Source organism: Bos taurus, chromosome 18, assembly GCF_002263795.3.
Source record: "Bos taurus isolate L1 Dominette 01449 registration number 42190680 breed Hereford chromosome 18, ARS-UCD2.0, whole genome shotgun sequence".
Classification (NCBI taxonomy): Eukaryota; Metazoa; Chordata; class Mammalia; order Artiodactyla; family Bovidae; genus Bos; species Bos taurus.
The window spans coordinates 34,780,324-34,807,876 of NC_037345.1; the positions used below are offsets into that span (position 1 = coordinate 34,780,324).

General features: G+C 55.8%; 5 protein-coding genes and 1 long non-coding RNA gene across 19 annotated transcripts in view; 4 read left to right on the forward strand and 2 right to left on the reverse strand.

Annotated features, from left to right (window-relative positions):
• PHAF1 (phagosome assembly factor 1) overlaps positions 1 to 7,807 on the forward strand; it is a 29,448-nt gene extending 21,641 nt beyond the window's left edge. For 3 of the 4 annotated variants that reach the window (XM_015475701.3, XM_005218434.5, XM_005218433.4), the window contains exons 10-17: positions 2,787 to 2,920; positions 3,317 to 3,400; positions 3,945 to 4,027; positions 4,406 to 4,449; positions 4,827 to 4,870; positions 5,021 to 5,079; positions 5,653 to 5,725; positions 6,344 to 7,807. In XM_015475701.3, coding sequence (XP_015331187.1) covers positions 2,787 to 2,920; positions 3,317 to 3,400; positions 3,945 to 4,027; positions 4,406 to 4,449; positions 4,827 to 4,870; positions 5,021 to 5,079; positions 5,653 to 5,725; positions 6,344 to 6,430 — 608 coding nt within the window. In that variant the 3' untranslated portion in view covers positions 6,431 to 7,807. 4 annotated transcript variants of the gene reach the window in all.
• B3GNT9 (UDP-GlcNAc:betaGal beta-1,3-N-acetylglucosaminyltransferase 9) lies at positions 7,399 to 10,363 on the reverse strand. Of its 2 annotated transcripts, none has more exons than XM_024978488.2 (2): positions 10,238 to 10,363; positions 7,399 to 9,901 (listed from the first exon to the last, which is right to left on the reverse strand). In XM_024978488.2, exon 2 carries the CDS (start codon positions 9,873 to 9,875, stop codon positions 8,670 to 8,672), a length of 1,206 nt encoding a protein of 401 aa, XP_024834256.1. In that variant the 5' UTR covers positions 9,876 to 9,901; positions 10,238 to 10,363; the 3' UTR covers positions 7,399 to 8,669. The 2 variants fall into 2 exon arrangements, with proteins under 2 accessions (XP_024834256.1, NP_001069810.1); NM_001076342.1 differs by having other exon boundaries at positions 10,266 to 10,349.
• Positions 10,364 to 10,456: 93 nt separating this feature from the next.
• LOC132342821 (uncharacterized) lies at positions 10,457 to 12,688 on the forward strand. Its single transcript, XR_009491341.1, has 3 exons — positions 10,457 to 10,950; positions 11,076 to 11,238; positions 12,622 to 12,688. It is a non-coding gene; the product is annotated as an uncharacterized lncRNA (long non-coding RNA).
• On the reverse strand, positions 12,525 to 18,477 carry TRADD (TNFRSF1A associated via death domain). 3 transcript variants are annotated; one of them, XM_024978017.2, is made up of 6 exons: positions 18,405 to 18,469; positions 17,631 to 17,774; positions 14,937 to 15,094; positions 13,769 to 14,046; positions 13,488 to 13,686; positions 12,525 to 13,352 (listed from the first exon to the last, which is right to left on the reverse strand). In XM_024978017.2, the coding sequence occupies exons 3-6, from the start codon at positions 15,085 to 15,087 to the stop codon at positions 13,042 to 13,044; spliced, it is 939 nt and encodes a 312-aa protein (XP_024833785.1). In that variant the 5' UTR covers positions 15,088 to 15,094; positions 17,631 to 17,774; positions 18,405 to 18,469; the 3' UTR covers positions 12,525 to 13,041. The 3 variants fall into 3 exon arrangements, with proteins under 3 accessions (XP_024833785.1, XP_024833784.1, NP_001039361.1); NM_001045896.2 differs by lacking the exon at positions 17,631 to 17,774 and having other exon boundaries at positions 12,531 to 13,352; positions 18,405 to 18,477; XM_024978016.2 differs by lacking the exons at positions 17,631 to 17,774; positions 18,405 to 18,469 and having other exon boundaries at positions 14,937 to 15,114.
• FBXL8 (F-box and leucine rich repeat protein 8) lies at positions 18,316 to 22,267 on the forward strand. Its single transcript, NM_001076937.1, is given in 3 exon segments — positions 18,316 to 18,623; positions 20,149 to 20,318; positions 20,912 to 22,267. Coding segments are annotated over 2 exon segments (1,125 nt in total). The 5' UTR covers positions 18,316 to 18,623; positions 20,149 to 20,166; the 3' UTR covers positions 21,885 to 22,267.
• A 495-nt stretch (positions 22,268 to 22,762) lies between these two features.
• HSF4 (heat shock transcription factor 4) lies at positions 22,763 to 27,534 on the forward strand. Of its 8 annotated transcripts, none has more exons than XM_005218720.5 (13): positions 22,763 to 22,957; positions 23,599 to 23,707; positions 23,797 to 23,924; positions 24,017 to 24,141; positions 24,412 to 24,487; positions 24,614 to 24,678; positions 25,181 to 25,277; positions 25,505 to 25,658; positions 25,885 to 26,008; positions 26,505 to 26,610; positions 26,709 to 26,774; positions 26,911 to 26,980; positions 27,219 to 27,534. In XM_005218720.5, the coding sequence occupies exons 1-13, from the start codon at positions 22,835 to 22,837 to the stop codon at positions 27,368 to 27,370; spliced, it is 1,395 nt and encodes a 464-aa protein (XP_005218777.1). In that variant the 5' UTR covers positions 22,763 to 22,834; the 3' UTR covers positions 27,371 to 27,534. The 8 variants fall into 8 exon arrangements, with proteins under 8 accessions (XP_005218777.1, XP_010812858.1, XP_005218776.1 ...); XM_010814556.4 differs by having other exon boundaries at positions 25,531 to 25,658; positions 25,781 to 26,008; positions 26,839 to 26,980; XM_005218719.5 differs by having other exon boundaries at positions 25,531 to 25,658; positions 25,781 to 26,008; positions 26,866 to 26,980.
• The last annotated feature ends 19 nt before the right edge of the window (positions 27,535 to 27,553 follow it).

Genomic DNA, 27,553 nt, shown 5'->3' on the forward strand with positions numbered 1-27,553 from the left:
GGCATAGTCAGTAAAGCAGAAATAGATGTTTTTCTGGAACTCTCTTGCTTTTTCCACGATCCAGCGGATGTTGGCAATTTGATCTCTGGTTCCTCTGCCTTTTCTAAATCCAGCTTGAACATCTGGAAGTTCACGGTTCACGTATTACTGAAGCCTGGCTTGGAGAATTTTGAGCATTACTTTACTAGCGTGTGAGATGAGTGCAATTGTGCAGTAGTTTGAGCATTCTTTGGCATTGCCTTTCTTTGGGATGGGAATGAAAACTGACCTTTTCCAGTCCTGTGGCCACTGCTGAGTTTTCCAAATTTGCTGGCATATTGAGTGCAGCACTTTCACAGTATCATCTTCCAGGATTTGAAATAACTCAACTGGAATTCCATCACCTCCCCTAGCTTTGTTCGTAGTGATGCTTCCTAAGGCCCACTTGACTTCACATTCTAGGATGTCTGGCTCTTGGTGAGTGATCACACCATCATGATTATCTGGGTCGTGAAGCTCTATTTTGTACAGTTCTTCTGTGTGTTCTTGCTACCTCTTCTTAATATCTTCTGCTTCTGTCAGGTCCCTACCATTTCTGTCCTTTATCGAGCCCATCTTTGCATGAAATGTTTCCTTGGTATCTTTAATTATCTTGAAGAGATCTCTAGTCTTTCCCATTCTGTTGTTTTCCTCTATTTCTTTGCATTGATCACTGAGGAAGGCTTTCTTATCTCTCCTTGCTATTCTTTGGAACTCTGCATTCAGATGTTTATATCTTGCCTTTTCTCCTTTGCTTTTTGCTTCCCTTGTTTTCACAGCTATTTGTAAGGCCTCCCCAGACAGCCATTTTGCTTTTTTGCATTTCTTTTTCTTGGGGATGATCTTGATTCCTGTTTCCTGTACAATGTCACAAACCTCCATCCATAGTTCATCAGGCATTCTGTCTGTCAGATCTAGTCCCTTAAATCTATTTCTCACTTTCACTGTATAATCATAAGGGATTTGATTTAGGTCATACCTGAATGGTGTAGTGGTTTTCTCCACTTTCTTCAATTTCAGTCTGAATTTGGCAATAAGGAGTTCTGATCTGAGCCACAGTCAGCTCCCAGTCTTGTATTTGCTGACTATATAGAGCTTCTCCATCTTTGGCTGCAAAGAATATAATCAATCTGATTTCAATGTTGACCATCTGGTGATGTCCATGTGTAGAGTCTTCTCTTGTGTTGTTGGAAGAGGGTGTTTGCTATGACCAGTGCATTCTCTTGGCGAACTCTATTAGCCTTTGCCCTGCTTCATTCTGTACTCCAAGACCAAATTTGCCTGTTACTCCAGGTGTTTCTTGACTTCCTACTTTTGCATTCCAGTCCCCTATAATGAAAAGGACATCTTTTTTGGGTGTTAGTTCTAGAAGGTCTTGTAGGTCGTCATAGAACTGTTCAACTTCAGCTTCTTCAGCATTACTGGTCGGGGCATAGACTTGGATTACTGTGATATTGAATGGTTTGCCTTGGAAATGAACAGAGATCATTCTGTCATTTTGGAGATTGCATCCAAGTACTGCATTTCAGACTCTTTTGTTGACCATGATAGCTACTCCATTTCTTCTAAGGGATTCCTGCCCACAGTAGTATATATAATGGTCATCTGAATTAAATTCACCCATTCCAGTCCATCTTAGTTCACTGATTCCTAGAATGTTGATGTTAACTCTTGCCGTCTCCTGTTTGCAGGATTTATACACGGAAGTTAATGTGAACTATGCTTTTTTCCCCTGATTTACACACAGCTTTGTCTGTGTGTGTGAGGAGTGGGATTTGAAACAGCTTTTATTGTACAAGAAAGAGCTTTGTCAGCTGTAAAGCCCTATGCAGAGTAAGGTGATAGTGGTGATTATCATGGTACCAGAAATTATTCCTCCTCGGATTCTTAGCTTCCTTTTATAATTTTGGGCAAAACACTCTGTCTTCCCATCCACAGAATGAGGGAAATTTTACTGTTGGTATGTTTGTTGCTATTCCACAACCACGTGTGTGTGTGTGTGTGTGTGTGTGTGTGTGTGTGTGTATTTAACTAGAATCATTTTTTAAATGTATTAGACAAAGTCAGAGTTTAAAGATTGTTCCCAAAGAAGAAAGCTTTGGCAAATCAGGTTTTCCATTTTCACCCACTTTCCTGGTTTGTCTCTTGTTGGGTGTTAGTGTTTGTAGAGTTAGGGAGTAAGTTAATGGGTGCTTAGCTCTTGGCTCTTTTATAGAGTGATCTTCCGGTCCAGTCTCAGGTTGGGGGTTACCACTGAGAAGTACTTGTTATCGTAAATCCTCTGTCTTGTTGGGAACCGGAAAGTGGCAGGAGATAATGGCGCCCATGTGTATATTTCCATAGCACCTATGCTGCTGTTTGTTGTACCACAGTTGTGTGATGGTGAACCTTTACACCGTGAGCTCCAACGTGGGCAGAGATTGCACCTGCTTTTCTCACCGTTGTTCCCTTAGCATCTAGCAGAGTGTCTGTCCTAGCCCAGGGTGTCAATGACTAAATATTAGGTGAGTCAGTGAGTGACATTTCCAGAGCTCCATGTTACTTCTGTGGGATTGAGTGAGTCTCTGGCATTATTTTGAGTAGAGAGTGATCTCCTGTAGCATCTCAAGTACTGGTGACCTGGTATTTCTACTTACATGCGGTCTTGCCCCTCAGCCAAACCTGGTAATGCAGCATGCAGCCACTGGCCTCTCTGGGGCTCCGGACCCTGGGCCGCAGGGTTCCATGCCCTGACTGGGAACCTGACCACCTCTACTTATTCTCTGCAGGTTGTGGACCTGGCCTGCTAGCAGATGCCAAGATGCGGGTATTTGAACGCTCAGTGTATTTTGGTGATTCCTGTCAAGATGTTCTTAGCATGCTTGGCTCTCCACACAAGGTCTTCTACAAGTCAGAAGATAAGGTAGGGGAAGTGTGTTTATAAAGTGAATAGGTGATCTTGCTCTTTTTATTTAATCAACTTGAACTTAATAGTGAATAAATATGAACTGCTGTTTTCCCATAGAACCTGTTCTATTAAAGCTAATGGAAAAAAAGTAAAAAACTGATGGAGAAGTAAATTGAAAGCTGTCTTCTGACCCCTGTTGATCAGATTGTTCTCCCTTTCCTTGGAGACCAGGGCCCAGTCTATAGTCAACCGAAGCCGTCTGGGTTGTTCAGCACCAGCATCAGGGACTCTCATGCTCTTGCTTACCCAACAGATGACTATCATACAAGAAACACAACTTGTAGACTCATTTCATCCAAGAGCTGTATTAATGGATTGGATTTTAATTCATTATTATTTTTTCCCCAACAGATGAAGATTCATTCTCCTTCTCCTCATAAGCAAGTTCCATCCAAGTGCAATGACTACTTTTTTAACTACTTCACTCTTGGAGTGGTAAGCTGTGATTCCTTAGAGAACTGTTCCATTTCCCTGGGGGTGTGCAGTGTGCTGGGCAGGCCTGTGTGTACACTTGCAGCTTTAACTGTGCTGGCCTGTGGAAGCCAGAAGGATCTGGCAGGTCCTGGCTTTCAGAACAACCAGCTTCCCTGAGCCCCTTGACAGTCAGGGGGGCCCTGAATCTTCTCATTAGCTTTTAAGGCAAAATCTGTGCTCAGTTACATTTTTAATCTGGTGCTTTTTGTCAGGGAAGATCTCCCTGACCATGTTTGAGTTCCCAAGCAGTGGGAGCTGTAGCCCTCTGCCTGTGGGGCCTACTGGTACAAGGTTTGGAATGAGGAGGCCTGGAGATGGTTGGGTGTGTGTCATCGTCGCATTGTGCTAGGCCTCAGCTGTCCCTTTGGTTGTTGTTTGGGTCAGAGCTGTTCCCCAAGGGCATCCCCATTGTGGAGTGGGTGTCTTCGAGTAGGACATGTCCTCGAAAGCACCCTGCCCGCCTCAATAACTTTACCCACTTGAGCATCCTTGTTTTCTATCCCAGGACATTCTCTTTGATGCGAATACACACAAAGTGAAGAAGTTTGTCCTGCATACCAATTACCCTGGACATTATAATTTTAATATGTGAGTATTCCTGCACCTGCCCCTCCAGGAAAGAGAGCTTGCGGCCTTGGATGTTTGCTAATTCATGAAAAGTAAACGATTTCGTGAGTGTTTTCTGTTCCTGGTACAGTGTCCATTACCTTATATCTCTCCATTTATACCCATTTCACAAATAGAGAAATGGATTCAGAAAGCTTGGCCTCTTATCTGAGGTGATAGGGTCTTCAGAGACCCCCGGCTGTGCCCTTTCTGGTTTGACTCTAGGGCCCAAATCTGGCCTCTCCAGGGCTTTGAGCAGGTGTGCTCGATCCTGTTCTTCCTGGGATGCAGAGTTGAGATGTGGGGGTGGTCAGGTCTCCCAAGGGGTCCCACCTTTACCCGTCTCCCTTCTCTCTCTAGTTATCACCGCTGTGAGTTCAAGATCCCCCTAACCGTAAAGAGAGGTGAGTAGTCAGTGTACTCAGGGTAAGGAAAGGGTTTTAGAGTCAGTCTCTCATGCTTCAAAGAGATGATGATCCAAGCAGAGAGGGTGGCAGTGGTTGGATGTGAGGACTCTTTGCCCACCTGCTTCTCCTCAGAGCCTCAGCTCCTCTGGGTTGGGCTCTTGGTTCTGGGGGCCACGTGGTTCTTGGTCTGTAGTCTTCTGGAAGCCCTTAAGGTCTTATCCTGTGCCTGTGGGATTGTTGGTTTCCAAACTTCAAGCCCAGTGCATAGTGCGGCGAGGGCTGGGGTCGCAGGTGGGCTGAGCCATCTATCTGAGCAGATGTGGAATTGAATCCAGGCCAGGCCAGCTACCAACCATGCTGTGTTCTCTTTTCAGAGAACACAGAGGGTCAGACAGAAACATGCACAACCTACAGCAAGGTGAGCTGCTATTTTTCCCACCTGACAGTCTGAAAATGAGGAGGGTATGAGCCTGCCAACAGTCTGGGTGCCTGTGTCCTTTGGGCCAGCCATTGGTCATAGTGGGGTTGAGTCCCTACTAATCCCCTGTCACCCTCATCCCTCTTTTAGTGGGACAACATCCAGGAGCTCCTGGGACACCCTGTGGAGAAGCCTGTGGTCCTGCACAGGTGAGTGGGGGTTACTTTCTGATCCCCCCACCCACCTCCTCCCCACTCAGAATGACCGGGAACCCTAGCAGTGGGTATGGCTTAAAACTGGCAGGAATTTCTGATGTTGCCACATGCTTCCTGCCCCAGCCCTGTGAGTTAGAACTCAGCCAACAGTTCTGCACATTTACTTGCAACCAGAGGGGCTGCCCCTGGGATAGCTGCCCCTCTCCCTCCTACCTCCAGTTACTCAGAGAGGGAGGCAGTTTGACTAGCTGTCCCCATCACACCTGCTACCTGCTTTAGTTCACAGCCCAGTAACTGGTTGCCCTGCTGTCTGAGGTGCCCTCTCTCTCCTGACTTTGTACACTCCAGTCCAATTACATAATACCCTTCTGTGCCAGCTGGATTGCATAGGATTTGGTGCTTGAGGGAGATCAATCACTGTGCCTCGGACCTCAAGAACCCGTGTGGGAAACACACTCAGAGCCCCGAGGGACCACTGGCTAACAGCCCCTACCCCAAAGGGAACTGGATGCCCCAGCTGGCCTAGGTCTCTGTCTGCCCCTCTAATTCTGGCTTCCCCGGCCTCAGGTCCTCATCCCCAAACAACACCAACCCTTTTGGCTCCACATTCTGCTTTGGTCTTCAGCGGATGATCTTTGAGGTAAGCCCTGGGGGTTGAGTGGCTGGTGATCATGTCAAGGACAGGCAAGTGATGGGGGAGAGAGATTGGGAAGGGCCTGAAGGGCCTGCTGGGCAGGCTCATCCAACAAGATGAGGGGAAATGGGGAGCCCACATTTATATTTGAAAACATGAGTACAATAGCAAAGGGAACCGCAGGGCAAGTGGGGCTCTGTCTGCAGGAATTGGGGGGGTTCTTTAAATGCCATATGAATGAATGTGTGGTGGGGCGAGTGGCTCTTGAGGCCCCACTGGCTGGGAGAAGAATGGAGTGCCCCTGCTTTCCCATCTGGTTGCCATACCTTCAGCAGACCCCTAGCAGTTCCAGAAGGGCTGGACAGATGGGTATGGTGAGGTTTATGTGTCCCGGAGGAACAGGTAGACACAAGGGCAGAGATGACCCTTAACACAAGCCTGGGGGGTGTGGAGGGGTCAGTCCAGCCCCATGTGCAAGTGTGTTGCACACACAGGTGCTGCCTCACGTGCCTTCTCTTCTATAACAGCGCAGGACTGATCCCACTGGGGGTTTTGTGGGAGTTTTGCTGTGCTTACATCCCTTCGACTCCTCCCCCTCGCCTCACTGTCCTCTTCTTACGCCAGGTCATGCAGAACAACCACATTGCCTCGGTGACCCTTTATGGCCCCCCCAGACCTGGTGCCCACCTGAGAACCGCGGAGCTCCCCTAGGAACGTCATGACCCTTGCCCCTCTGCCCCGTGGAACTGTGCATTGCATCCTGTTCAGTGGGCCACCCCGTGGGTTTTCTTGGACATCTTGCCAGTGTGGAAGGGCTGTTGTGTTTTGAGGTGGGGCTCAGGCTGGGCACTCTGCCATGGGGTAAGAGGCCCAGATATTCCTCAGTCCGTTCTCAGCCTGCTGGTGCCAACAGGGGACACAGACTGCAAAGAGAAGCACAAACTCTGAGCCTTGATACCTGGAGCCAGGAGCTCTCAACTAACATGTAAGGAGACAGAGTTCTGTCTCTTTGTCCCACACACATTGGGAAAACTTGGGACTTTTCTATGGCTGAGAACACAGGCACCCAGACAAGGACACGGTCCTGCCTTTGGCCCAACATTGCCACGTGACCTTTAAGGCAAGCAGGTAGCCTGTCCATAGTACTTGGTTGCGACTTTTGCACTACATCCACTTTAGTTACTTGATGAGCTGGCTGTGGCCAAGGTGGCCCACCTGCCCTTCCCTGTTTCTTTCTTGCACGCGCTCCCTGCCAAGCCCAGTAGGCACACCCAAGTGGTTGAAACACAACTTTCTACCATCAAGGTATGTGCCCAGACCTGGCTCTACCTGTCTTGGAGCAAGCCTTCAAGGTCACCTGTTCCCCTGCTTTGCCCCAACGTTGCTGGTGGGGCTGCATGTTTCCATTCTGTTTGCCTGTTTTATTTAATGCCAAAGTTTTAGCCAAAGACATCTTGCTCCTTTTTTGTGTGTTTCAGCGTTCTGTTCTGCACTGTGGGCTTGGCTCTCCTGCCCTGACTCTGGGCAGTGTCCCCCGGCCGGGCCCTTTCACACGGCTCAAGGCCTCTGGGGCTCGTGGAGGGCTGGGCTGCTCCCTCTTCATGGGACTTGCTAAGGAAAGAAGCATATGTGCTTTAAAAATATTAATCCTTTTGAAAAGAATTGAGAAGAGAAATGTATAATTTTATCCCATTTTTAATATTTTGGTCTAGCAACTTGTGATACATAGATGACAATTTTGTGAGGTTTTTCAAATGTGTGTACATATTTTTGTAAATACGACTCTTTTGTAATTAATTCATGTACAGCCTCATCCTGTATAGTTTAACAATGAATGTGCGGGGGACCAGCCCCAGGCTCTTGTGTGATGTTCCCATGACTTCGTGACTGATTAGTGTCTTCCCGTGTGGATGGTGGCCTGGGCAGAGACCCCCACACATCCCACTGTGGAGCAGCCAGGACTCTTCCCATCCTCCTAGAATGGGGGAATCTTCCTCATGCCCTACCCATACCCCTCCTCCAATAAAAGACCTGTGCCCTCAGCAACAGCTCCCCATGTGCTGATGCTGGGATGTTTGTACTAAATAAGCCTGGGGGCATTGGTGTTTTTTGTTTGTTTGTTTTTGAGAAAGGGGGTGGTTGAAGATGGGGAATTTTACAGCTGATATCATCTTAGAAGAGGTTCCCTGGCTTCTCTGAAGGGGGCAGCACAGACTCCAGTGGGAGACTGGCATAGGTACATGGGTGTAGGTTCTTCTCCTGTGGGTAGCTGGAGGTGGGGAGAGACTTCAGGTAGGACAGTGTGCCCAGTCCGTGTGCCTCCATCCCAGGTGTTCCACCTAGTCCAGGGCTCAGGAGGGGCTGGCCCCAGGAAAGCAGATCTAAAGACCTAGACAGGGCTAAGACCAATTCAAACTGGAGGGGCAGACAGGAAGCAAAACACCTACTTTCAGATTGAGCTGTGGCAGAATCGCTGCCGGTTCCATGAGGACTGAGGCCAGGCCTTTTATCCCTTCCTGTGGGGTCCAGTCTTGAGAAAGACCTGCATTTGTTGGCATCACTCTAGGGGTTCTAAACTAAGGAGCATGGTTAGACTTCATGAGCCTCTGCCGCCACCCCTCCCCCCATACATACACTCACACATCCCTGCTCGGAGGACCAAGCATATTCACCTGCTTGGCAAAGAGCCTGGTTCTTCACCACCTCAGCCCTGGCTATCTCAAAAGTGCCACCATCGGATTGGTTCCAGGTCATGGCCCAGTAGAGAGGGTCAGCAGGAGCCAAGCTCAGTCTTCATTCCCTGGGCCTTCTGCAGACAGACACCTGGATACCCCTTTATGGGGAAGAACCACATACACAGCACTAACCCACCTGGGGAACCTACCCTTCAAGCTACCTCCCACTTATATACTGGGTCTGAATGAGGGGGGCTTAGAGCTGTGATAGGAGGCTAGGGGCCCCACTGGAAAGGGCCAGCAGGAACAGGCCATGGACGCGCACAGGCTGGCCCGTTCGGCCCGTGCAGCAGGTGCCACATAAGCCATATGTCAGCAGCTGAGAGCCCGTGCACTACAACCAGCTCGCGATAAAAGCAGGGGTCGAAGGTGTGGAGGTGCGGTGCGGCTGAAGGTCGAGGGATGCCAAAAGTGCGGAAAGCAGGATGAGGCTCAGGCGTGAGGCGCAGGCGCTGTAGACACATGCCCAGAAAGACGTCGTCGATGGGGAAGAGCTCAACCTGCGCGCAGGCACCGGCCAGGCGGCGCAGCGTGGCCCCCGAAAGCACGAAGCCGCCGCCGCCTGCGTAGGCCGGGTAGGCTGGCAGGCCGTACACAGCCTCTGGGATGTAGTACTTGCTGGCCCGCACGCGGATTGGCCGCGCCTGCACGATCACGTCACCTGCAAGCAGGTCCTGCGCCGGGTCCCTCGGCGCCAGGAACTCCAGCAGGTTTCCCACGTGCACGAACACGTCGGCGTCGCCTTTAAAAACGAAGCGCACGTCGGGGCAGTAGTCGGAGGCCCAGGCCAGAAAGTGGATCTCCTTGAGCGTTAGGTTGAAGAAAGTGTCGTCGAAGGCCCAGAGCAGGATGTCCGCGTACGCGCGGCTCTCGGCACGCAGCAGGGCGCTCCAGTGCGTTTGAGTGCCCGCTTCCGCCTCACCTGCGACTGTGCCTGTGCCCCTGGGTACGCCCAGCAAGAACACCCTGCGCACTAGCGCCCCCTGCACACGCCCCTCAGCGCCCCACGTCTGGCGCACGGCCTGGCGCCGCTCGAAGTCCGCCGCCACCGACTTGACGGCGATGAGCAGGTCGGGTCCGCGGGGGAACGCGCCATTTCCTTGGCACTTGTGCGGCTGATTAATGAGGAGAGGGAAGCGCCGCTGGTCTTTGGCGCGCAGATAGCGGCCGAAGTCAAAGGGTCCCGTGGGCGTGGGCGGCTCCGGCGTATCCCCTTCGTAGGCCGGAGGGGCTGCACCCGTGTCCGGGGCCTGAAATACACGGAGCCCTGGGGTGGGCCCCGGCGCCGCCCTCCCTTGTGCTCGCGGCGCGCTCGTCGTCGGGGCCGCGCCTTCTTGCTGCGCGTAGAGCAGGAGGCCGAGGGTGGCGCCGAGGAGCAGCGTGAGCAACGCTTCTCGGCGTAGGCGCAGCCTCCGCCTCATGTCAGCCTGGCCGGCGCTCGCGCCCCCTGCGGAGAGACTCAGTCAGGGGCTCGCGACGTGGAAGCTAACAGCGGCGGGGGCTACCGCCCCGCGCTCCCGGAGGGGAGGCCGCGGGAGGCCACAGGCCAGGGGTCTCCGGCTACTGGTCGTTCACCCCCCTCCGGGGTCCTCCTGTTTTGGACCCTAACTCCCCCACTGGGATAGACACCCTGAAAGGACAAGAGGTTCCTCCTCTTAGTCGTCTGCCACCCTCTCAGCTCCGGCCCAGGACAGTGCCCCAGAGCCGGGGCGAGAGACGCGGAGCCTCGGCCCCACCCCCTTCCCGCGCCGAGGCCGAATCCCTTCCAACCATCCCTACCCACCACGGCGGTCCTTGGGATCCTGACACACCTTCTGCCCTTGGGAGTGGCGCGGCCCCGGATGCCGGGGCCTCCGGGGCTCAACGCAGGGTCCCAAGGGCGGCCATGGACGGGGCTTGGGCCAAATGCAACGTTGGCAGGAAGGGGGGCCAGGGCCGCTGCCACGTGACCCTACAGCTGTGTACGCCTGGACATCTGGAGCTCAGCTCCGCCCTGGCGCCGCGGGAAAGCTGTCTCCAAGTGGAGACTAATCCCTGAAAGGGATCCTCACGGTCAGCTATTTCTCCGGAAGGCTCCAAGAGGTGAGTTCTGGTCTTCGTTCTGACTTAAAACTGCCCAATTCTGCCTTTCCAGGGGACAGGAAGAAGCACTGGCCTTTTTGGTTAGTTTCCCCACCCTTGCCTCTCCGGAGCCGGAAGGGCCTGGGCTGGCAGGAGCCGCAGCGCAGGCGGGCTTGTCATCCCCTGGCCCCTCCCAGGCCATCCTTGGAAGTGCCTCTTTTCTGCGTACCAGGAGCCCTGGTTCCCCAGGTACATGGAGTCTCCTTTCTCCTGGTTCTGCCATGCCCGCCAGCAGACACACCACACACACAAGGACCAAGACGACTGCTTGCTCAGTTCTCACAGCTCTGCCAGCAGCTGTCATGGGTCATGCCCAGATGGGGGTACTCCTTCTCAGGGAGTCAGGTGACTCGCCCAGGATCAGACAGACAGAAGGTAAGAGCACTGCCCAGGACTTCTGGAATTCCATCCAGGACTCCTCTGTCCTCCCTTGCCCCTCTCCCTACCCATCCGCAGGGATACAGGAGAGGGGGCCAACCCTGTCTTCTTTAACTTCACAGGTGAGCACTTCAATCTATCTCTGCAGAGGCAGTTCTGAGTCCTCTAGTCCCTGGTGGCCCAGGCCAGCATAGCCTCCTGCAGGAGGAAATAACCACGCCTAGGCCCACTGCAGGCCAGACAGGCTGGCAGGGATTGGTTCAGCTTGGGGAACTCCAGAAGTAGGTCAGTGTGCAAAGGGTTTGATCGGAACCCAGGCAGGCAGAGAGGTGAAGACTGAGAGGCCAGACCTTGCCCAGCTATGCTGCCACCTCTCTCTCCCTGGAACTCAGAGCCTCCAGGTGGGGCCTGGAGTAGACAACCCCACCCCACCCCCAACCCCACCCCGGAGTTTCTGAGGGCAGACTAGGGAACCAGCACTGCTGCCCAGCGCCATCTTCTTTCCCAGTGGCTATGACTGCTCCTTCTGACTTCTTCCCACCAGTGTTCTGCCTTCCAAAATAAACCCTCCATCCTGGGCCTCACCGTCCTGCTCACAGACTTTTCAGGAGTCCTCTCCTATCTGTGGCTTTCTCTACTGCTTCCACTCCCATCCCTCCTGTGGTCTGGTATCAGGCTGTCCCCACTATGTCCCAGAAACAGCCTCCACCTAGTAACCTTTTCCCTGACTCCAGTGGACACTCCTCGGCCTTCACAAATTCTCAGCCTCCATCACAGCAGGTAGAGCCATTCCTCTGGCTTCCAATCTGGTTTTCCTCCTTCCTCTTTGGGTTGCTCTTTTTTTCCAGTTGGTGTCCTTCAGGACCTCCCCCTGGGCTGTCCCAGCCACTCCCGCCTGTATATTTCAGAGTCCTTAGCCTTGACCCTCTCCTGAACTCAAACTACAGCTCTAGCTATCCCTGAACTCCTGGTGTTCGATAGGAACATCACGCCCAGCTTGTCCCAAACAGAGCAAGCGCTTCACCTTCCCCAGGGCCCCTATTTCACCAAGCAGATCGCTCCTCCCATCTAACTGGCAAAACTCTGGAGTCCTCTCCCACCTCTCTCCTCATTCAGTGTCACCAGGCCTGTTGTCCTTTGTCCTAAACAGCTCTCAGTGTTCATCCTTTTCCTCCATCTCTGCTACCAACTGCCTCAGCCTGGGGACTGTACTCTCTCTCCCTCTGAATCCTCACTCCCAGCCTGAACTGTCAAACCCCTTTAAAGGCCTCTCACTTGCCTCTGGATAAAATCCAAACTCTTGTAAAATGCCTCTGCCTCCCCCACTCTCCAATGGGTCTCTGCAAATCCACCCACCCCTAGATCCAGCCACTGTAAACCTTCTGTTCTAATACCCCTCCCTCTCACCTTCCTCAAGACTTCACCTGAGGCTGGCCATGTCAAGAATACTGCCCTTCTCTCATTCCATCCCCGCCCCAATATTCACACTCATTTCTCCCCAAGGAAGCCTAACCCCTAACCTGGGTTAGACCCCTGCTCAGTTGTTCCCACAACCCCTTGTATTTTTCACATCCAAAAAATGGGTCGTATTTTATTACTTTATATTCAGAGTCCCACACTGAGTGTGAACTGACAACGGACAAGAATCATGTGTTTTGTTCACCACAGTATTTGCAGCACCCAGGATGATGCCTAGGATACAGCAGGTCCTTAATGAATAATAATGAATGAAGAGGTAAAGTCTGGCTGAAAGCCCTTCTTTTAGGGTGGGAGAAGGTGAAGCAGACCTTGCAGCAGGTCTGTTCTAGATACTAGGGTAGAGACCCATTCACTCTGTCTCTATCCTAGTATCTAGAACACAACGCCCAGTGGCACCCCAGCAGACATGGTGGGTGCTTGTCTGACTCCTGGAGAGGGCCTCCATCATCTCTGCGCAGCAGCTCAGCTAAGTGGGGTTGCCAAGTGTGGTCTCAGAGTCGCATGGTGGACAAGAGGTCAGCAGTAGCAGCAGAAGGGACCTACGGTCATCCAGGTGCTCCAAACCCTGGCTGGGCAACTGACCGACCTCCCCTTTCTCTGGTACTCGGCCTAGGCCAGGCTGCCGTCAGGATTCGCCAGGCCCAGCAAGTCCTCCGCCAGGCTGGTGAGCTCGTTCTCCTCGAGCGCCTCCACCAGGCGCTGCAGCGTGGCGCGGCGGCCCTCGGCCTGCACAAAGCGCCGCAGCAGCTGGAAGGCCTGCTCGTACAGCCCGTCGCGCTCGTATTCATAGGCCAGTGAGTCCAGCGCCGGGTCCCGCAGCGCGCGGCAGCTGCGCTGCAGAGAGCGCCCCACCTTGCGCCACTTGAGGCCCACTGAGCGGGCGAACTTCTGTTGATCCTGCAGGTTCAACGGCCGGTTCACTGCAGAGAGAGTGGGGAGGGAGTGAGCTCGGGATACCCTTCCATTCCCGCCACAACTACCCGGCCCAGACCTCGCCCCTCCCCAAGCTTCATCCTCCTGAGGATCCTGCCTTTCCCTCTCTCCGAGAGTCTCACCTATGGGCTGACCCTGGAACAAAAAAGTCTGGCCAGGCTGCGGTGGTGGCGGTTTTTCCTCCGGCGGAGAAGGTGCCAGAGACTGCAAGGGGGCTGGAGTGCCTTGCACGTCGCTTCCTTGGCCCCCCGCCGAACCGCACGTCAGATTCCTGAGCGCATTCTCCAACTCGGTGAGTTCCTCATCCCGGAGCCGGTCAGGCTAGAGAGGAGAGTGCGGCGTCGGTGGGGGTCTCCGCAGCGAATTCCCGCCCCACCCCACCCTGGCCCCAGCCCGGCCGCACCTTCTGGGCGCATATGCAGTTCAAACAGCGCTCCTCGTTGGTCAGCAAGGCATCCAGCTGCTCGGCGCCAGCGCGCAGCTCCAGTTGCAGTGGCACCGAGTTCAGGGCCAGTGCCCGAGCCAGGCACCCTTGCAGCGTGGCTCTTAGCGCCCCCTCGCGGTAGGCGCGGAGGAAGCGGCTGCACGCCTGGCGCCCGCTGAAACGCAGTTGCACGATCAGCTGCGGATCGCTGCGGTGGATCTTGAGCATCTGCAGCACGTCGGGGCTCCCGCCACTCTCTGCGGAGGCGGGCAGTCAGGCGCCATGCGGGGCCATGCTCCATGAGGCCGGAGAAGGAATGAAGCCTGAGATGAGACGCCCCCCCACCCCCAGACACCTAGGGGCGCAGGTATACTCCAGAGTTCCCGGCTGGGAAGCCGAATGATGAGGCAAACAGCAACAACCCAGAATAAAGGCCAGGACCTATCACAAGGATCACCCTGAGACGGAGTGGGTGCCACTCTGAAGCCTCAAATGAGGGTTGACAAAAGGAACGTAGAAGAGACTTTGCAGAGTAGAAAGGGGCGTTTGCCCTGGGCACCCCAGACCTCTGGGTAGGCAGCTGGCCATGCAGTGGGCGGGAGGTTTCAGGTCTTCCGCCTCCTAGTACTGCTTCCCCCCTCCCAAGGAGAGGGGCTCTCGCTGTTCTGAGGCTGGGGCCAGATCCCCCAACCAGCTTCAACCTCCTGTGGCCTCTGCCCTCAGATGGGAAAAGTAGGCTGGAAAGGGAGGTACTGGGGAAGGGTCTTGGGCAAGGAGTGCTGCAGTGAGAGAGGAAAAGAAGAGAGAGAGTGTAATGTAAGATAAGTAGAAAGCAGTGAGCAAGCGGCCTGATCCGGGGAGTGGGGGAGGGGCATGGAGTAGGGGAATATTAGTGCACACATAGGTAGACTACACACAGACACAGGGACACAAGTCTATACCGAAGGGCACTTATGCGTACCAGAGAAGAAAGACCCTACATAACCAGGCATCCTCCTCCTGTCATCCCCAAGGAATCTTTTCCTCAAACCAGTGATTAAGCACAAGCCCACAGAGTCGAAGAGGTTGGGGGGGTCTCAGTCCCTGGCCCCGCCCACAAAAGCCCCAGGCCGCCCTTTCTTCCCCAAGTGCCTGCCCAGCCACACACCTGCTAGGGCAGTCTGGAGAGCCCCGTACATTGCCACTTTCTGCTGCTGGTGAGCGTAGGCATCGGACAAGACCACTTTGTCCAGTGAGGACTCCACAAACAGGTATGCGCTGCCCACCCACTCCTCAAGCCCATTTGGCCCAGCCGCCATCTTGCTCCTGGGGACAGAGATAAGCATTCAGATCACCCCCGGCCCAGCCCTGGAGACAGCTTTCCAGTCCCACATGGCCCAGCTGTCCCCACCCAGATGGCACACTTTTGAAGGTAAGTTCATAATCCCCTAGGCAGCTCCTTTTGCTTCTGGTCCTAGCTCAGCTAAGAGTTGTAGTCAGGACTGTCCCTCCACTGCCTTCTCTCAGAAAGAGCCCAGGGTCACAGGGGTGGGAGAGGAGAGGGACAATGTTGCAGTAAAAGCAAAGAAGTTCTGCCCCCCTCCTCAGGGCAGGGTGTCTTTCTTTTCAAAGCTGACTGGAGACACCCTCCTCCTGGATGGTGCCCACCCCCACAGGACAACCAGACTCATGTCCTGGTATGCCCTCAGTTCATATTTGAGGATCCCTGCAGGAGAAGGCAATGGCACCCCACTCCAGTACTCTTGCGTGGAAACTCCCATGGATGGAGGAGCCTGGTAGGCTGCAGTCCATGGGGTCGTGAAGAGTCAGACACGACTGAGCGACTTTCACTTTTCAATTTCATGCATTGGAGAAGGAAATGGCAACCCACTCCAGCATTCTTGCCTGGAGAATCCCAAGGACAGAGGAGCCTGGTGGGCTGCCTTCTATGGGGTCGCACAGAGTCGAACACAACAGCAGCAGGGATCTCAGAGCCCCCACTTAGGTTTATTCTCCAGCATTCCTGCTGTACCTCCTGGCTTCACTTCAAAGGACACCTGTAGTTTGCTCCTGCCCAGATTCTCTACCCCAGTCCTGACTGACCTCTGGGGACTTCCCTCTACCCTTTTCTCAATCCACAGGCCTGTTGGAAGGACCAACCTCGCCCCTGACGTCCAGCCTAGCCAATCTGCATCTTCCATTCACCTTCCTGAAATGGTTTGTTCTGAGTTGGGCATAGGATTCATATTGGACCTATCAGAATCAACCTGCAATTTGGGCTTCCCTGTTGGCTCAGTGAGTAAAATGTCTGCCTTCAATGCAGGAGACCTGGGTTCAATCCCTGAGTTGGGAAGATCCCCTGGAGAAGGAAATGGTAACCCACTCCAGTATTCATGCCTGGAGAATTCCATGGAAGGAGCCTGGTGGCTGCAGTCTATGGACTGTCAGACATGACTTAGCAACTAAACCAATAGGAAAGAGGAACAAGTTTCCCTTTCCTATCTTGAAGCTGAGCTAGAAGGAAGGGTAGGTCTCCTTTGCCATTCTCAGCCTGACTGAGAATGAAACTGGCATAGAAAGCTACAGAGCCAAGAGATGAAGAAGTGCACCCCTAACCACACCATGTCCCCGGCTCTAGCTGCATCTTGGACTTTTCTGTTATGTGAATTAAATCATTCCTTTTTAGTCTCAAGTCTTTGGAGACAGTCTCTTGTCTGATGCCATTCAAGTTGTTCTGATACAGGCTCCTTCTCTGTCCAAACACAGTCAGGGCCCTTGACATTAGCATCTCCTCTAATCTATCTTCAACAAAATCCTAGCTCTAGATCAAGGAGCAAAATTCTCACTCAGGGAACCATGGCACTGGCCTGTCAGTGGCTTCCCAGCTATAGCACTATGAGCAACAGGTGGAGAACTGCCCTGCCTCTTCTTCAGACCTTACCTGAGGCAACATCATACCCTTTTCCTAGAAAAATGGGTTCAAGGGAATTCCCTGGTGGTCCAGTGGTTAGGACTCAGTGCTTTCACTGCCAAGGGCCTGGGTTCAATCCCTGGTCAGGGAACTAAGATCCCTCAAGCTGTGCGGTGCAGCTGGCAAATTTAAAAAATAGTAATAATAAAGGAAAAGAGAAATGGCACCCTCCACTTTCACCAGACCTGGCAGGAAGAATGATACCTGATAACCCTACCCTGAGTTTGAGCACAGGGAACATATCTTTTGACCAGCTCCCCCCATAATCTTTTGGTAGAAAACTTACTAATACTTGTGTGTTTATCCAAAACAATAGAAATTAACAAAAAATTAGCATTGTTTATTTCTCTTGGGGAAGAGGGAGATTGGGGTGGTTTTTATTTTCATTTTATTTAAATATTCTACTTTATGTGAAAGAGAGATTTCTTTTGTATTAAAAAGGCATATTTGTTTTTCTTAAAAAGCAAAACAAAACAAAAACGGGGTAGATGACAAGTGGGACCAAGAGCAGTAGGGAGACAAGTGGGAAGTCCTGGGGTATTGGCCCAGAGTGGAGAAGTGGGAACCTGGCCCCAAAACATTTCCTCTTTCACATCTTCTTAGCCCCCTGACTGAAGGGTGCTGACCCCATAGGGTGGGTAAGTAAGGGCAGGACCAGACAGTCCTCTGCCCAACTGGCCAGCCTGCAGGACACTGCAAACCAAGAGGAGGGGGAATCTCTGTCATACTCTCTAGGACTGGAACAGGAGAAGTCAAACCAGCCTGATAACTGTTGAAAAGTGGCAGGGGTGGGGCGGGGTGAGGGGCGGGCCTTGCCTCGCTAAGCCCCCTTGGGAACTCTTGTGTCCCTTCACAGAAGCCCCTCCTCGGGAAGCCCCGCGCCCCACCCACCTGGAGTCCGCCTCTCTACCAGCGGGGCCCGCCGGGGTCCTGGGAACTCTTAGTTGGGCTGAGATCGTAAGGGACACGTGGGTACCGACTCAGGAAAATATGCCCCTGCCATCGGTAGCCAGCCGGCGCAGCGCTCTGTTAACACTGACAGAGGATGAGATGGTTGGATGGCATCACTGACTCACTGGACATGAGTTTGAGCAAACTCTGAGAGATGGTGAAGGACAGGGAAGCCTGGCGTGCTACAGTCCACGGGGTAGCAAAGAGTTGGACACGATTTAGCGACTGAACAATAACAGTCCTGAGTAGCTCCACTTCTGGCCGGCTAGGCGGTGACGACCTGCAGGGGTGGCCTCTCAAGGACTGAAAAGCTGCGAGTCCCAGCATCTACTCAAGTAGAGCCTCTCAGAGTTCTGGAGGGGAGCTCCCCGGCCTCCCACTAGCCCACCCTCCTGCTGGAGTTTCGCGTTTGCAACTGACTCTGACCGGCCAAGGGGTTTCTCTCGAATGTCTGTTCAGAACCAGTACCACCCCGTCCTCTCACCCACAGGGCCCTGCCGCCCCTTGAAAGCCCCTAGCTGGGACAAGGCACTCGCAGGGGCCAGCGTCGGTACCCTCACTCCAGCCTCCCACGGAAACAGCCCAATAGGCCACCACCACCACCACTTGACCCGAGCAGCCGCGGGTGAGAACCGCACCGCGCCTGTGCTCCTGAGTCAGGACCCGCCTCGGCTCCTGCCGGCAACGGAAAGCCCACCCACCCTCTGCACTAACCTGGCCGCCTGGGCCCGGCCTGGATTCCCACGCCCGCCGGCTTCCACTGGACTCGCGCTGCTTCCGGGTGTGCGCGGAGCGCAGGGGCGGCACCCCAGTCCGAGCCGCCCCGTCCGTCCCGGCGTCCCGCCCCCCGGGTTCCCCGCGGTTCCTTCCCGCCACTGTCCTCTGCGGCCAGTCCCCAGCCTCTGGGCAAAGCCCACCCGATCCGCTGCGCAGGTAAGACACTGGCGCCTGAGGTCAAACAGCAGGCGGAACTGCCCGCGGCAAGGGACTTCGAGGACTTGCGGTTCTTACGAGACCGGAGGGCCCCAGGGTGAGAGCCGATCCTCTTTCTCCAGCGCGTAAAGGATGGAGCAACGAGGGGGCGTCCCCTTCTGGGTGGTCGAGCTCCTCTGATTCTACCTGACACTCTGAACTGGGTGCCTAGTTCAACAGTGGCGGAGGGTATCAGAAACTCCCGGGTACTCGAGACATAAATTCCAGCAGGGACCGTTAGCCTAGAAAATATGGGAAAATAGAAAATTGGCCAGTGGCGTCAAACGTTGTGTACGAAAACCTTTAAGCACCTTAAACTAAAATTGGCAGCTTCAAAAAGGACGCACAGTCTCCAACAAAGGCCGCGCTCTGATGTGGGTCTGTGGAATTCCAGTTGAGCCTAAACCGCCCAACGGGTGCCTGGGCTGCTCGGGGTTCAGGATCGGAATTTGAATCCAGGGTCCCTCAGGCCCCCATAACCCCAAGATTTTCTCCGCCTCCCTGGCCTCTCATTGGAAGAACCCAAGTTGTCTCCCCCAGTGAAGTGGGGGAAGGAGCCTCTCTTCTCCTCGCGTATTCAGCTACGCCCGACCCGCACCTCTGCTTCCTGATTGGCTCCTGGTCCCTGTCAATTAAAAGTTTTCCTTAATGTTCCCGCCCTATTAACCCTGCCGTCACTCTCTAGTGACGGGTGGGGTTAGGACCAGGTTTCTCAACTTGGGACCTGTGGCATACACCTGCACTTGTTGAAATTCATATTCCTGGACCCTACTGTTTGAGGAGAGCTTGATTTAGTAGGTGGGGCCATGAAATCTGTAAGGTAAACAAATGTCCGGGTGATTCTGCTGCCCAGAGCCCTTTTAGAAGCCATTTCAATGGCCCTTGGTGTTTGGGCTCCATCGTTCCCTAAGTACTCAGGGTCTAAGTTGGGAGGCAAGCAGTTCAGTGACCTCTATAAGACTAGTCCGGGCTCTCTGGCCGCCGTGATGGTGCGGTAGAGGGAGACTGGGGCGAGGGATTGAGGAAGACGTGGTGGTCTGGAGTCAGGGCCTGGGCAATGGCCCTCCAACTTCCTCAGAGACTTTGGTGACTAGGAGAAAGATCTGACAGCATCGTCCCAAATCCAGGTATTTGGCTTTATCAACCTGGTGCACGGGTTGTGGTGAGTTCCTTCTAATAGAGTATTATAAAACGTGGATTCGTTCAACAAGTGAGAACATAGTTTAAAGGAAGAATCAGAAATGCTCGGCATCCCAGGCAGATTTCACGGGTCTGAGATCTGTGTACAGAGTTCCAGGCTTGGTTTAATAGCTTGGTTAAATGCTCTGCTGTCACAGTCTTGAAATCCTCGATAATATTTTAAACAGAGAGACCCACGTTTTCATTTTGCACTGGGCTCTGCAAATTTACATAGCGGATCCTGGGCCCCAAGCATTTCTACACATATGCTCCAAGTGTTCCCCTGAACACTGTGGCCTTCCTGCAGGGGGGCCCCCACCTGGCCATGGCCGAGCCTGGAGAGCAGCTGCCGGAGGAGGTGCTGGCGCTCATCTTCCGCCACCTGCCCCTGCCCGACCGCGCTGCTGCAGCGAGGGTCTGCAGAGCTTGGGCTGCCGCTGCCACCTGCAGCGCTGTGTGGCACGACACGAGCATCAGGTGAGCAGGCTCTCCCCCCTCCCACCTTCTCCCAGTATTGGTAGAGTCAGAGGTTGGGGCGATGCAGTGACTCTTCTCCGTATTAAAAAGCGTCATTTCTAACATTGGCCACCTACTGTGTACCAACCATTGTTGTAAGGGCCTTACGTATACCAATCTTTCTAATCCTCACAAACACTTTATGTGATGGACGGATAGTAAGTATTATTATCTCCATCGCACAGATAAAAAATTGAGACAGATTTAATTACTTCCTCACTCAGCTGAGAAGTGACAGGCAGAATGTGAATGCCGCAGCTCACAGGCCCCGCCCCGCCTCCTGAAGACCAATGAGAAAGGCCATTTTCTAAAATATCCTGGCTTTCTCAGGCACGGTTTCAACTGGCGGCAGATGCGTCTGAAGGAAGGGACAGGGTTCCCTCGTAGCATCCCTAGGAGCGACCAGGCACGGTCGGACCAAGGAGGTGTGTGGGTAGGAGGCAGGAAGTGGGGATGGTAACCGGAACCCAGAGAGAGGGGTGGGTTAGAGTCCTCTCGCCAGGTCGCAGGGACTTGGCCGGCCGACGCCTTTTCTCCACCACTCTACCCCCAAGTTGCGACTGTGAGCTGGAAGGCATGCTGCCGCCGTATCTGTCCGCCTGCCTGGACCACGTTCAGAATCTATGGCTGGAATTTGAGCCGTCGAGGAAGTCGAGTCGCAGGGCGGCCACGGACTTACTGACTGCACTGACGGGCCGTACCCCTGGGCTGCGAGGCCTGTGCCTGGAATGCCGCGGAGAAAAGCCGCTCTTCGACGCCGGCCGCGACGTCCTGGACGCGGTGCACGCCCTCTGTGGGGCGGCCAGCGCGCTGCGCCACCTCGACCTGCGGCGCCTGCCCTTCTCACTGGACGACGCGCTAGTGCTGCAGGTGGCACACGGTTGTCCGGAGCTCCGCAGCCTTTTTCTAGATAACAGAACGCTGGTGGGCAGCGTGGGGCCGGGCTCCGTGCTCGAGCTACTAGAGGCCTGCCCCTGCCTGCGCGCCCTTGGCTTGCACCTGGCCAGCCTGTCGCGCACCGCGCTTGAGGCACTGGCGGCGCCAGAGCGCGCGCCTTTCGAGCTCCTCGCCCTGCGGTGCGCGTGTCCGGAAGACGCACGCGCGCCCCCCCTGCCTGATGAAGCCTGGGCCGCGTTGAGCCTCCGCCACCCGGGACTGCAGGTAGAGCTGGAGCTAGAGCCGGTGCTGCCTGCAGAGAGCGTGACGCGCGTCTTGCAGCCAGCCGTACCCGTGGCTACGCTGCGCCTCAGCCTCTCTGGGGACACCGTAGGTCCAGTGCGCTTCGCGGCGCGCCACTACGCCGCAACATTGCGCGCGCTTGAGGTGCGCGCCGCAGCCTCGGCCGAGCTGGATGCCGCACTGGAGGAGCTGGCAGCGCGCTGCGCGGGCCTGCGCGAGGTGCACTGCTTCTGCGTGGTGCGGCCTTCCGTGCTGCACGCCTTCCGCGCGCGCTGCCCGCGCCTGCGCAGCTACACGCTCAAGGTAACGCGGGAGCCGCATCCCTGGCGGCCCACGCTTGTGGCGTGATGGGACAAACGCTCTTTCCGCTCCCTGCGGACGTGTGTCCTCTGAAATGCTGCGTGGGTTTGCCCAGGGGCGGGCCAGCTGTTCGACCTCTTCTTTGGGACTCTTGCCTCTTGTCCCTCTCGAGGATTGGAGCCTATGTATGGAGTGGCGTCGGTACCGGTCCAGGGCGCCCTGAGTCCATTCATTGCTTTCAACATCTGCAGACACCCACTGTCCCCACAGTACAGGGATCACCCTCCTCCAATCCCAGTCCTCTGCAAACATGTCGCTAGCTCGGCGGTCCTGGCGTGGGGGGAGGGAGGGCACTGGCTCAAGTTGTGCCTCAGGGGGATGTGTGTTAGTGCCTCTGGAGTGAGTGTGAAATAAATCAAGCATTATCTCTGCGTCCTGTGAAAGGCCGGGTCTGCTCTGAACTGACAGAGGCTGGAAGAAGGGTAGGGAGGGTTTGAGACCTCAAGGTCCATTTCTACCGGTGCGGCTGCATCGGTCAGGGTTGGGGTCCTGACATCTTCGGAATGACAGCGTCCCAAGTTCCGCGGGAGGGTATCTGCTTCTCCTCCCCACCGTCGCTGCTCCTATCTGCCACTCTCCCCGAGGCTTGGCTGTGCCCATTCCATCGCTTTCCCAGCCTACATCAGGCTGTGTACGCTCTATTTCTCCCGAAGAACACAGGAGCAAACAGCGGGCCTGAGAAGGGTGCGACTCAAACTCAGGTCTCCCTCCCTCCTGCACCCTGCCCCCACGCACATCCGATCCCATACTGCCCTTTCGGTCCGCTGGTGTTGTGGCCGCGGCCAGAGCCCCGCCCCGCCAGTTCGCACGTGGCCCCCGCCTGACCCGGCGCCGGGAGGCGGAGTAGGGCGGGGCGGGCGGCAAACGCAGCACTTTCCGCGGCTTTGACAAGCCCGCGGCGGCCGGGCCCGAGCGCTTAGCGGGGCCGAGACTGCGCCATGCAGGAAGCGCCGGCCGCGCTGCCCACGGAGCCGGGCCCCAGCCCAGTGCCTGCCTTCCTCGGCAAGCTATGGGCGCTGGTGGGCGACCCGGGCACCGACCACCTGATCCGCTGGAGCCCGGTGAGGGCTGGGGCCCCTCGACTTCCTCAGTGGTCCCCGGGATTCCTCCACGTCAGTGAACGTCCACGCTCATCAACCCCTGCCTGGGACGGGGTTGTGGGTCCCTTGATTCAGCCGTCTAGGGTAGGCGACGGCTTGGGCGGGGGTTGTGGTATTGGAGATGGAGGTGAGGCGACTTCCTTCGGGCAGAGGAAAGGGTAGGAGCCTTCTGAAGGAGACCCAGCACCCGAAGGATCTTCGAGGTCTTCTAGTTCCCACCCTATCCCATCAGACAGATGGGAAAACAGAGACCAGGAGAAGGGAAGGGCTGGGTCTGATTCTAACTCAGAGTCACAACGCGGGTCGGGGAGCCATCCGGGTCTGGAACCCAAGTCTGGCCTCTGCGCCTCCTCCTAGAGAACCGAGTAGGGAGTCTGGGTGGGCTGGGGTAGAGGTTCATTGTGGTCGCCCCGGGATAGGCCTTAGAGCTGGTTCCGGCCCGGCCTCGTCCCACGTCCCCATGAATGACAGTCTCGGTCTCCAGAGTGAGTGTGAGTTTGTGTGCGCGCGCCAGACCACTGGCTTGGCCGTGGGCGGGCACCGCTCACCGTGTCGTCTGGTCTCCGCCCGCACCGTGAGTGGGCGGGCGGTGCTCTCCTCAGAGCGGCACCAGCTTCCTCGTGAGCGACCAGAGCCGCTTCGCCAAGGAGGTGCTGCCCCAATACTTCAAGCACAGCAACATGGCAAGCTTCGTGCGGCAACTCAATATGTGTGAGTCCCTAGGGCCTAGTGGGAATCGAGCGTGGGTGACTTGGTTCGCGGGGACTTAGCAACTTACGCTCCCGCGCCCCGCTCCCTAGACGGTTTTCGGAAGGTGGTGAGCATCGAGCAGGGTGGCCTGCTGAGACCCGAACGGGATCACGTCGAGTTCCAGCATCCGAGCTTCGTACGCGGCCGAGAGCAACTGCTGGAACGCGTGCGCCGCAAGGTTAGGGGCGGCCAGCAGTGACCAGCGAACCTGGGTGGAAGTGGGACAGCTATTTCGTGCGACCCTTACCTGAGAGAGCCTCCCACCTGCAGGTGCCCGCGCTGCGCGGCGACGACGGCCGCTGGCGCCCCGAGGACCTGGGCCGGCTGCTGGGCGAGGTGCAGGCTTTTCGGGGAGTGCAGGAGAGCACCGAGGCGCGGCTGCGGGAACTCAGGCAGTGCGGGGGGAGGGGGCGGAGGAGGTTGGGGAGGGAGAAGGGGGGCTCTGGGCGCGAGGACACTGGCTTCTAGACGGTTCTGGGCAGCTCCTTTCTCTCTTGTGCCTCGGTGCCTCCTCCAAGACCAGTGGGCCGAGCTGTGGCAGTCTCTTGACTATGGATGGACGATCATCCGAGTGGGCGCGGGCGCGGGCCTGCCATTCTGGGGGTGGGGGTGGTGACCCCGCGAACTCTCAGATGCCTCAGCACCCTCCCACGCCTTTTCCCCAGGCAGAACGAGATCCTGTGGAGGGAGGTGGTCACCCTGCGGCAGAGCCACGGTCAACAGCATCGGGTCATCGGCAAGGTGTTCCTCTGCCCCGACCCCACTCCTGAACGTATCCCCCCAACGCCCAGCCCTGGAAGCCCCCTGGAAGTGTCTTGTTAGAGTGAGGGGCAAGGCCCCAAAGATGAGTTAACCCTTTGTTTTCAGCTGATCCAGTGCCTCTTTGGGCCACTTCAGGCTGGGTCTGGGAGCGCAGGAGCTAAGAGGAAGCTGTGAGTGAGAACCCCAGAGACGCCCCCACCCCCTGCCAGAGCCCTGGCAGGACTCCTTCTCCTTCAGAAACCCCTTCACCTGCCTTTCCCCCTGCACTACCGTCTTCCCCACCCCATCGCCATCTCCCCCAAAGCCCCATTCCAGGGCTTCCCCCTACCCCTAATTCTACCACCAAAACCCTGACTCTCAGACCCCTCACTTCCAGGACCTTAACCCTGTATTTCCACCCCATGATCCCCTTCCCCCTCACCCCAAAGCATCCCAAGAGCAGAGGGTCTGGGGCCCAAACCAGGCTTCCTCCCTCCCCTCTGCCCCCAAAGGGCCCCCATCTCTGTGGGGGGAGCCCCTTCTGCCTCCAGCATGTGACTGATGCCCTGGCAACAGGCCTCAGCTCTGCTGACGTGGCTGCTGGGGCCTGTGGGAGGGCGGTGGTGCAGGCTGAGGGGCCTGGGAGATGAACCTGCCCAGCCCCCTGCCTGTGCCCCTGGCCACCTTGCACAGGTCGCTGATGCTGGATGAGGGGTGCCCATCGCCAGCCAAATTCAACACCTGCCCCTTACCTGGTGCCCTCCTGCAGGACCCCTACTTTATCCAGTCGGTAGGTTTTTGCTTCTCCTCTCATCTCTCCATAGAGAGCCTGTTCCCTTTCTCCATTCCCCTAAAAGAACAGATTTTTTAAAAAAAGAAATAGAAGAGAAGATAGAGCCTAGCCTCCCTCCCACCAGACCCTGCGTGGACCAAGCCTCCCCCCTCAAGCCTTCCCCCTTAGGTCTTGCCCATGTGGTACCAGTCAGGCTCCGGCTCACCCTATGACTTTAGGTGAAGGGCTCAACCTCGTCTTCTACTTACAGCCCCTCCCGGAGACCACGCTGGGCCTCAGCAGCCCTCACAGGGCCAGGGGCCCCATCATCTCCGACCTCCCAGAAGACTCTCCTTCCCCTGAAGGAACCAGGCTTTCCCCCTCCAGTGGTGGCAGGAGGTAAGAGGGACAGGGGTTGCCCTCTGGGGAGCTGTGGGGGGTGGGCCTGGCAGCCCAGATGGCTGTGGGGATAGGGGGAGAGGTCAGCGCCAGGGTCTGGTTGAAGCTTTTCTCTGGTGCAGGGAGAAGGGCCTGGCACTGCTCAAAGAAGAGCCAGCCAGCCCAGGGGGGGAAGGCGAGGCCGGGCTGGCCCTGGCCCCAAACGAGTGTGACTTCTGCGTGACAGCACCCCCACCGCTGCCTGTGGCTGTGGTGCAGGCCATCCTGGAGGGGAAGGGGAGCTTCAGCCCTGAGGGGCCCAGGAATGCCCAACAGCCTGAACCAAGAGGCCCCAGGGAGGTTCCCGACAGGTGAGCAGAAAGCCCATTTGTGATTATAAACCCCATGGGCCACTTTTGCCGCTAGACCGGCACTAGCTAGTCCTGAAACTTCCCAGCCTTGTCTGCCCCAGGGTGGCTGAGGAGGCAGCCATGATCTGACCTGATTTTGCAGAGTTGCTCTAAGGAGCACCAGCTTCAGAGGCCCCTGGAAAGTGGAAACTTCTCAGTGGCAGGGCTGAGGAGTCTGCATTTTAAATGCCACCACTGGGGTGATTGTAAAGATTGTAAAGTACATAACAGTTTAGGACCCACTGCTACTGATAACTGCCTGGGTGGGGGCAGGCACACGACCCAAACCTCAGGCCAAAGGTAGGAGGCAGAAGGTGCTTTCTCTGTGCCCTTCTGTGTGTGTGGGTTGGGAGGTCCTCTTCTAACACTCTAGATGTTGTCAGATTAGATCCTGATGTATCCAGGTTCCTTGGAAACCTAAAGCAAGGAGTGGCCAACAGCAGTTCTCTGTGCACAGGGGCCCTCTGGACCTGGAGAGGGGAGGCCGGAGCCCAGACAGTCTGCTGCCTCCAATGCTGCTTCGGGCCCCCCCTGAAAGTGTGGAGCCCGCAGGGCCGCTGGATGTGAGTACACGTTCAGTGAGGCAGGGGCACAGGGCTCGGTGGGCTCCAGCTGTTTGGGCACCCTGGGGAGGACAGCGTTGACCCAGAGCTCCCCTCAGGTGCTGGGCTCCAGCCTCCAAGGGCGGGAATGGACTCTGATGGACTTAGACATGGAGCTGTCCCTGGTAAGATGGGGGTGGGGAGAGTGGCGGGGGTGGGTGCTGAGAGTTGCTCAGCCAAGCCCTTTAGTCCACCACTGTTCTCCCTCTGCCAAAGCCCCAGCTCCCTTCCCCAGCTGCTTCCTGGGGTTCTCTTCTGCAGTTGCAGCCCTTGGTTCCAGAGAAGTGTGAGACTGAGCTGGCGGTTAAGGGGTTAAATTCTCCAGGCCCAGGTAATATATGTGGTGACTCAGGGACCTGGGGGACACCCTGAGGGGCCTGAGGTATCACGATTGGGTGGGCTGGGCAGTCGATGTTTTGGAGGGAAATCTCCCAGGCTGGGAGAGAGGGGGAGGTTGAGAGTGGATCTTTCATCGCAACTGACCAGAGGGCAAGGCGAGTGAAGCTCTCCTTCCCCGAAGAAAGGAGATGACCGTCTCTCCCTGCTGAGTACAGCCCCGCTTCTCCTAGGAAAGGACTCCACACTCGGGGCACCACTCCTGCTGGACATCCCAGCGGCTTTAGGAGGCCCAGCCCTCAGCCTGCCCGGAGCTTTAACCATTTACAGCAGCCCTGAGAGCCGGGCCTCCTACCTGGGCGCGGGAGACAACCCCTCACCCTGAAACCCCCTCCACTCCGAAGCCAGCCCTGCTGAGGGGCTGGCCGGCAGTAGCACGCCCTGCTCGGCTTCCTTGAGCCCCCTGGTGGACGCTGAGTGAAGCCCCACTTACTTGGCAGCCCCTGTCCATTCCCGAGTCCTGCATAAAACCGCAATTTTTTTTCTGTTTCTGGTCTCTGTTTCCTCT

Coding starts and splice junctions, on each gene's coding strand:
- HSF4 (XM_010814556.4), top strand. CDS start 22,835: ATGCAGGAAGCGCCGGCCGCGCTGCCCACGGAGCCGGGCCCCAGCCCA. Junction 26,611..26,708: donor AGCCCGCAGGGCCGCTGGAT/GTGAGTACACGT, acceptor AGCTCCCCTCAG/GTGCTGGGCTCCAGCCTCCA. Junction 26,981..27,218: donor GTTAAATTCTCCAGGCCCAG/GTAATATATGTG, acceptor CGCTTCTCCTAG/GAAAGGACTCCACACTCGGG.
- B3GNT9 (XM_024978488.2), bottom strand. CDS start 9,875: ATGAGGCGGAGGCTGCGCCTACGCCGAGAAGCGTTGCTCACGCTGCTC.
- TRADD (XM_024978016.2), bottom strand. CDS start 15,114: ATGCTTATCTCTGTCCCCAGGAGCAAGATGGCGGCTGGGCCAAATGGG. Junction 14,047..14,936: donor TCTCCAGACTGCCCTAGCAG/GTGTGTGGCTGG, acceptor CCGCCTCCGCAG/AGAGTGGCGGGAGCCCCGAC. Junction 13,353..13,487: donor GTTCCAGGGTCAGCCCATAG/GTGAGACTCTCG, acceptor CTCTCTCTGCAG/TGAACCGGCCGTTGAACCTG.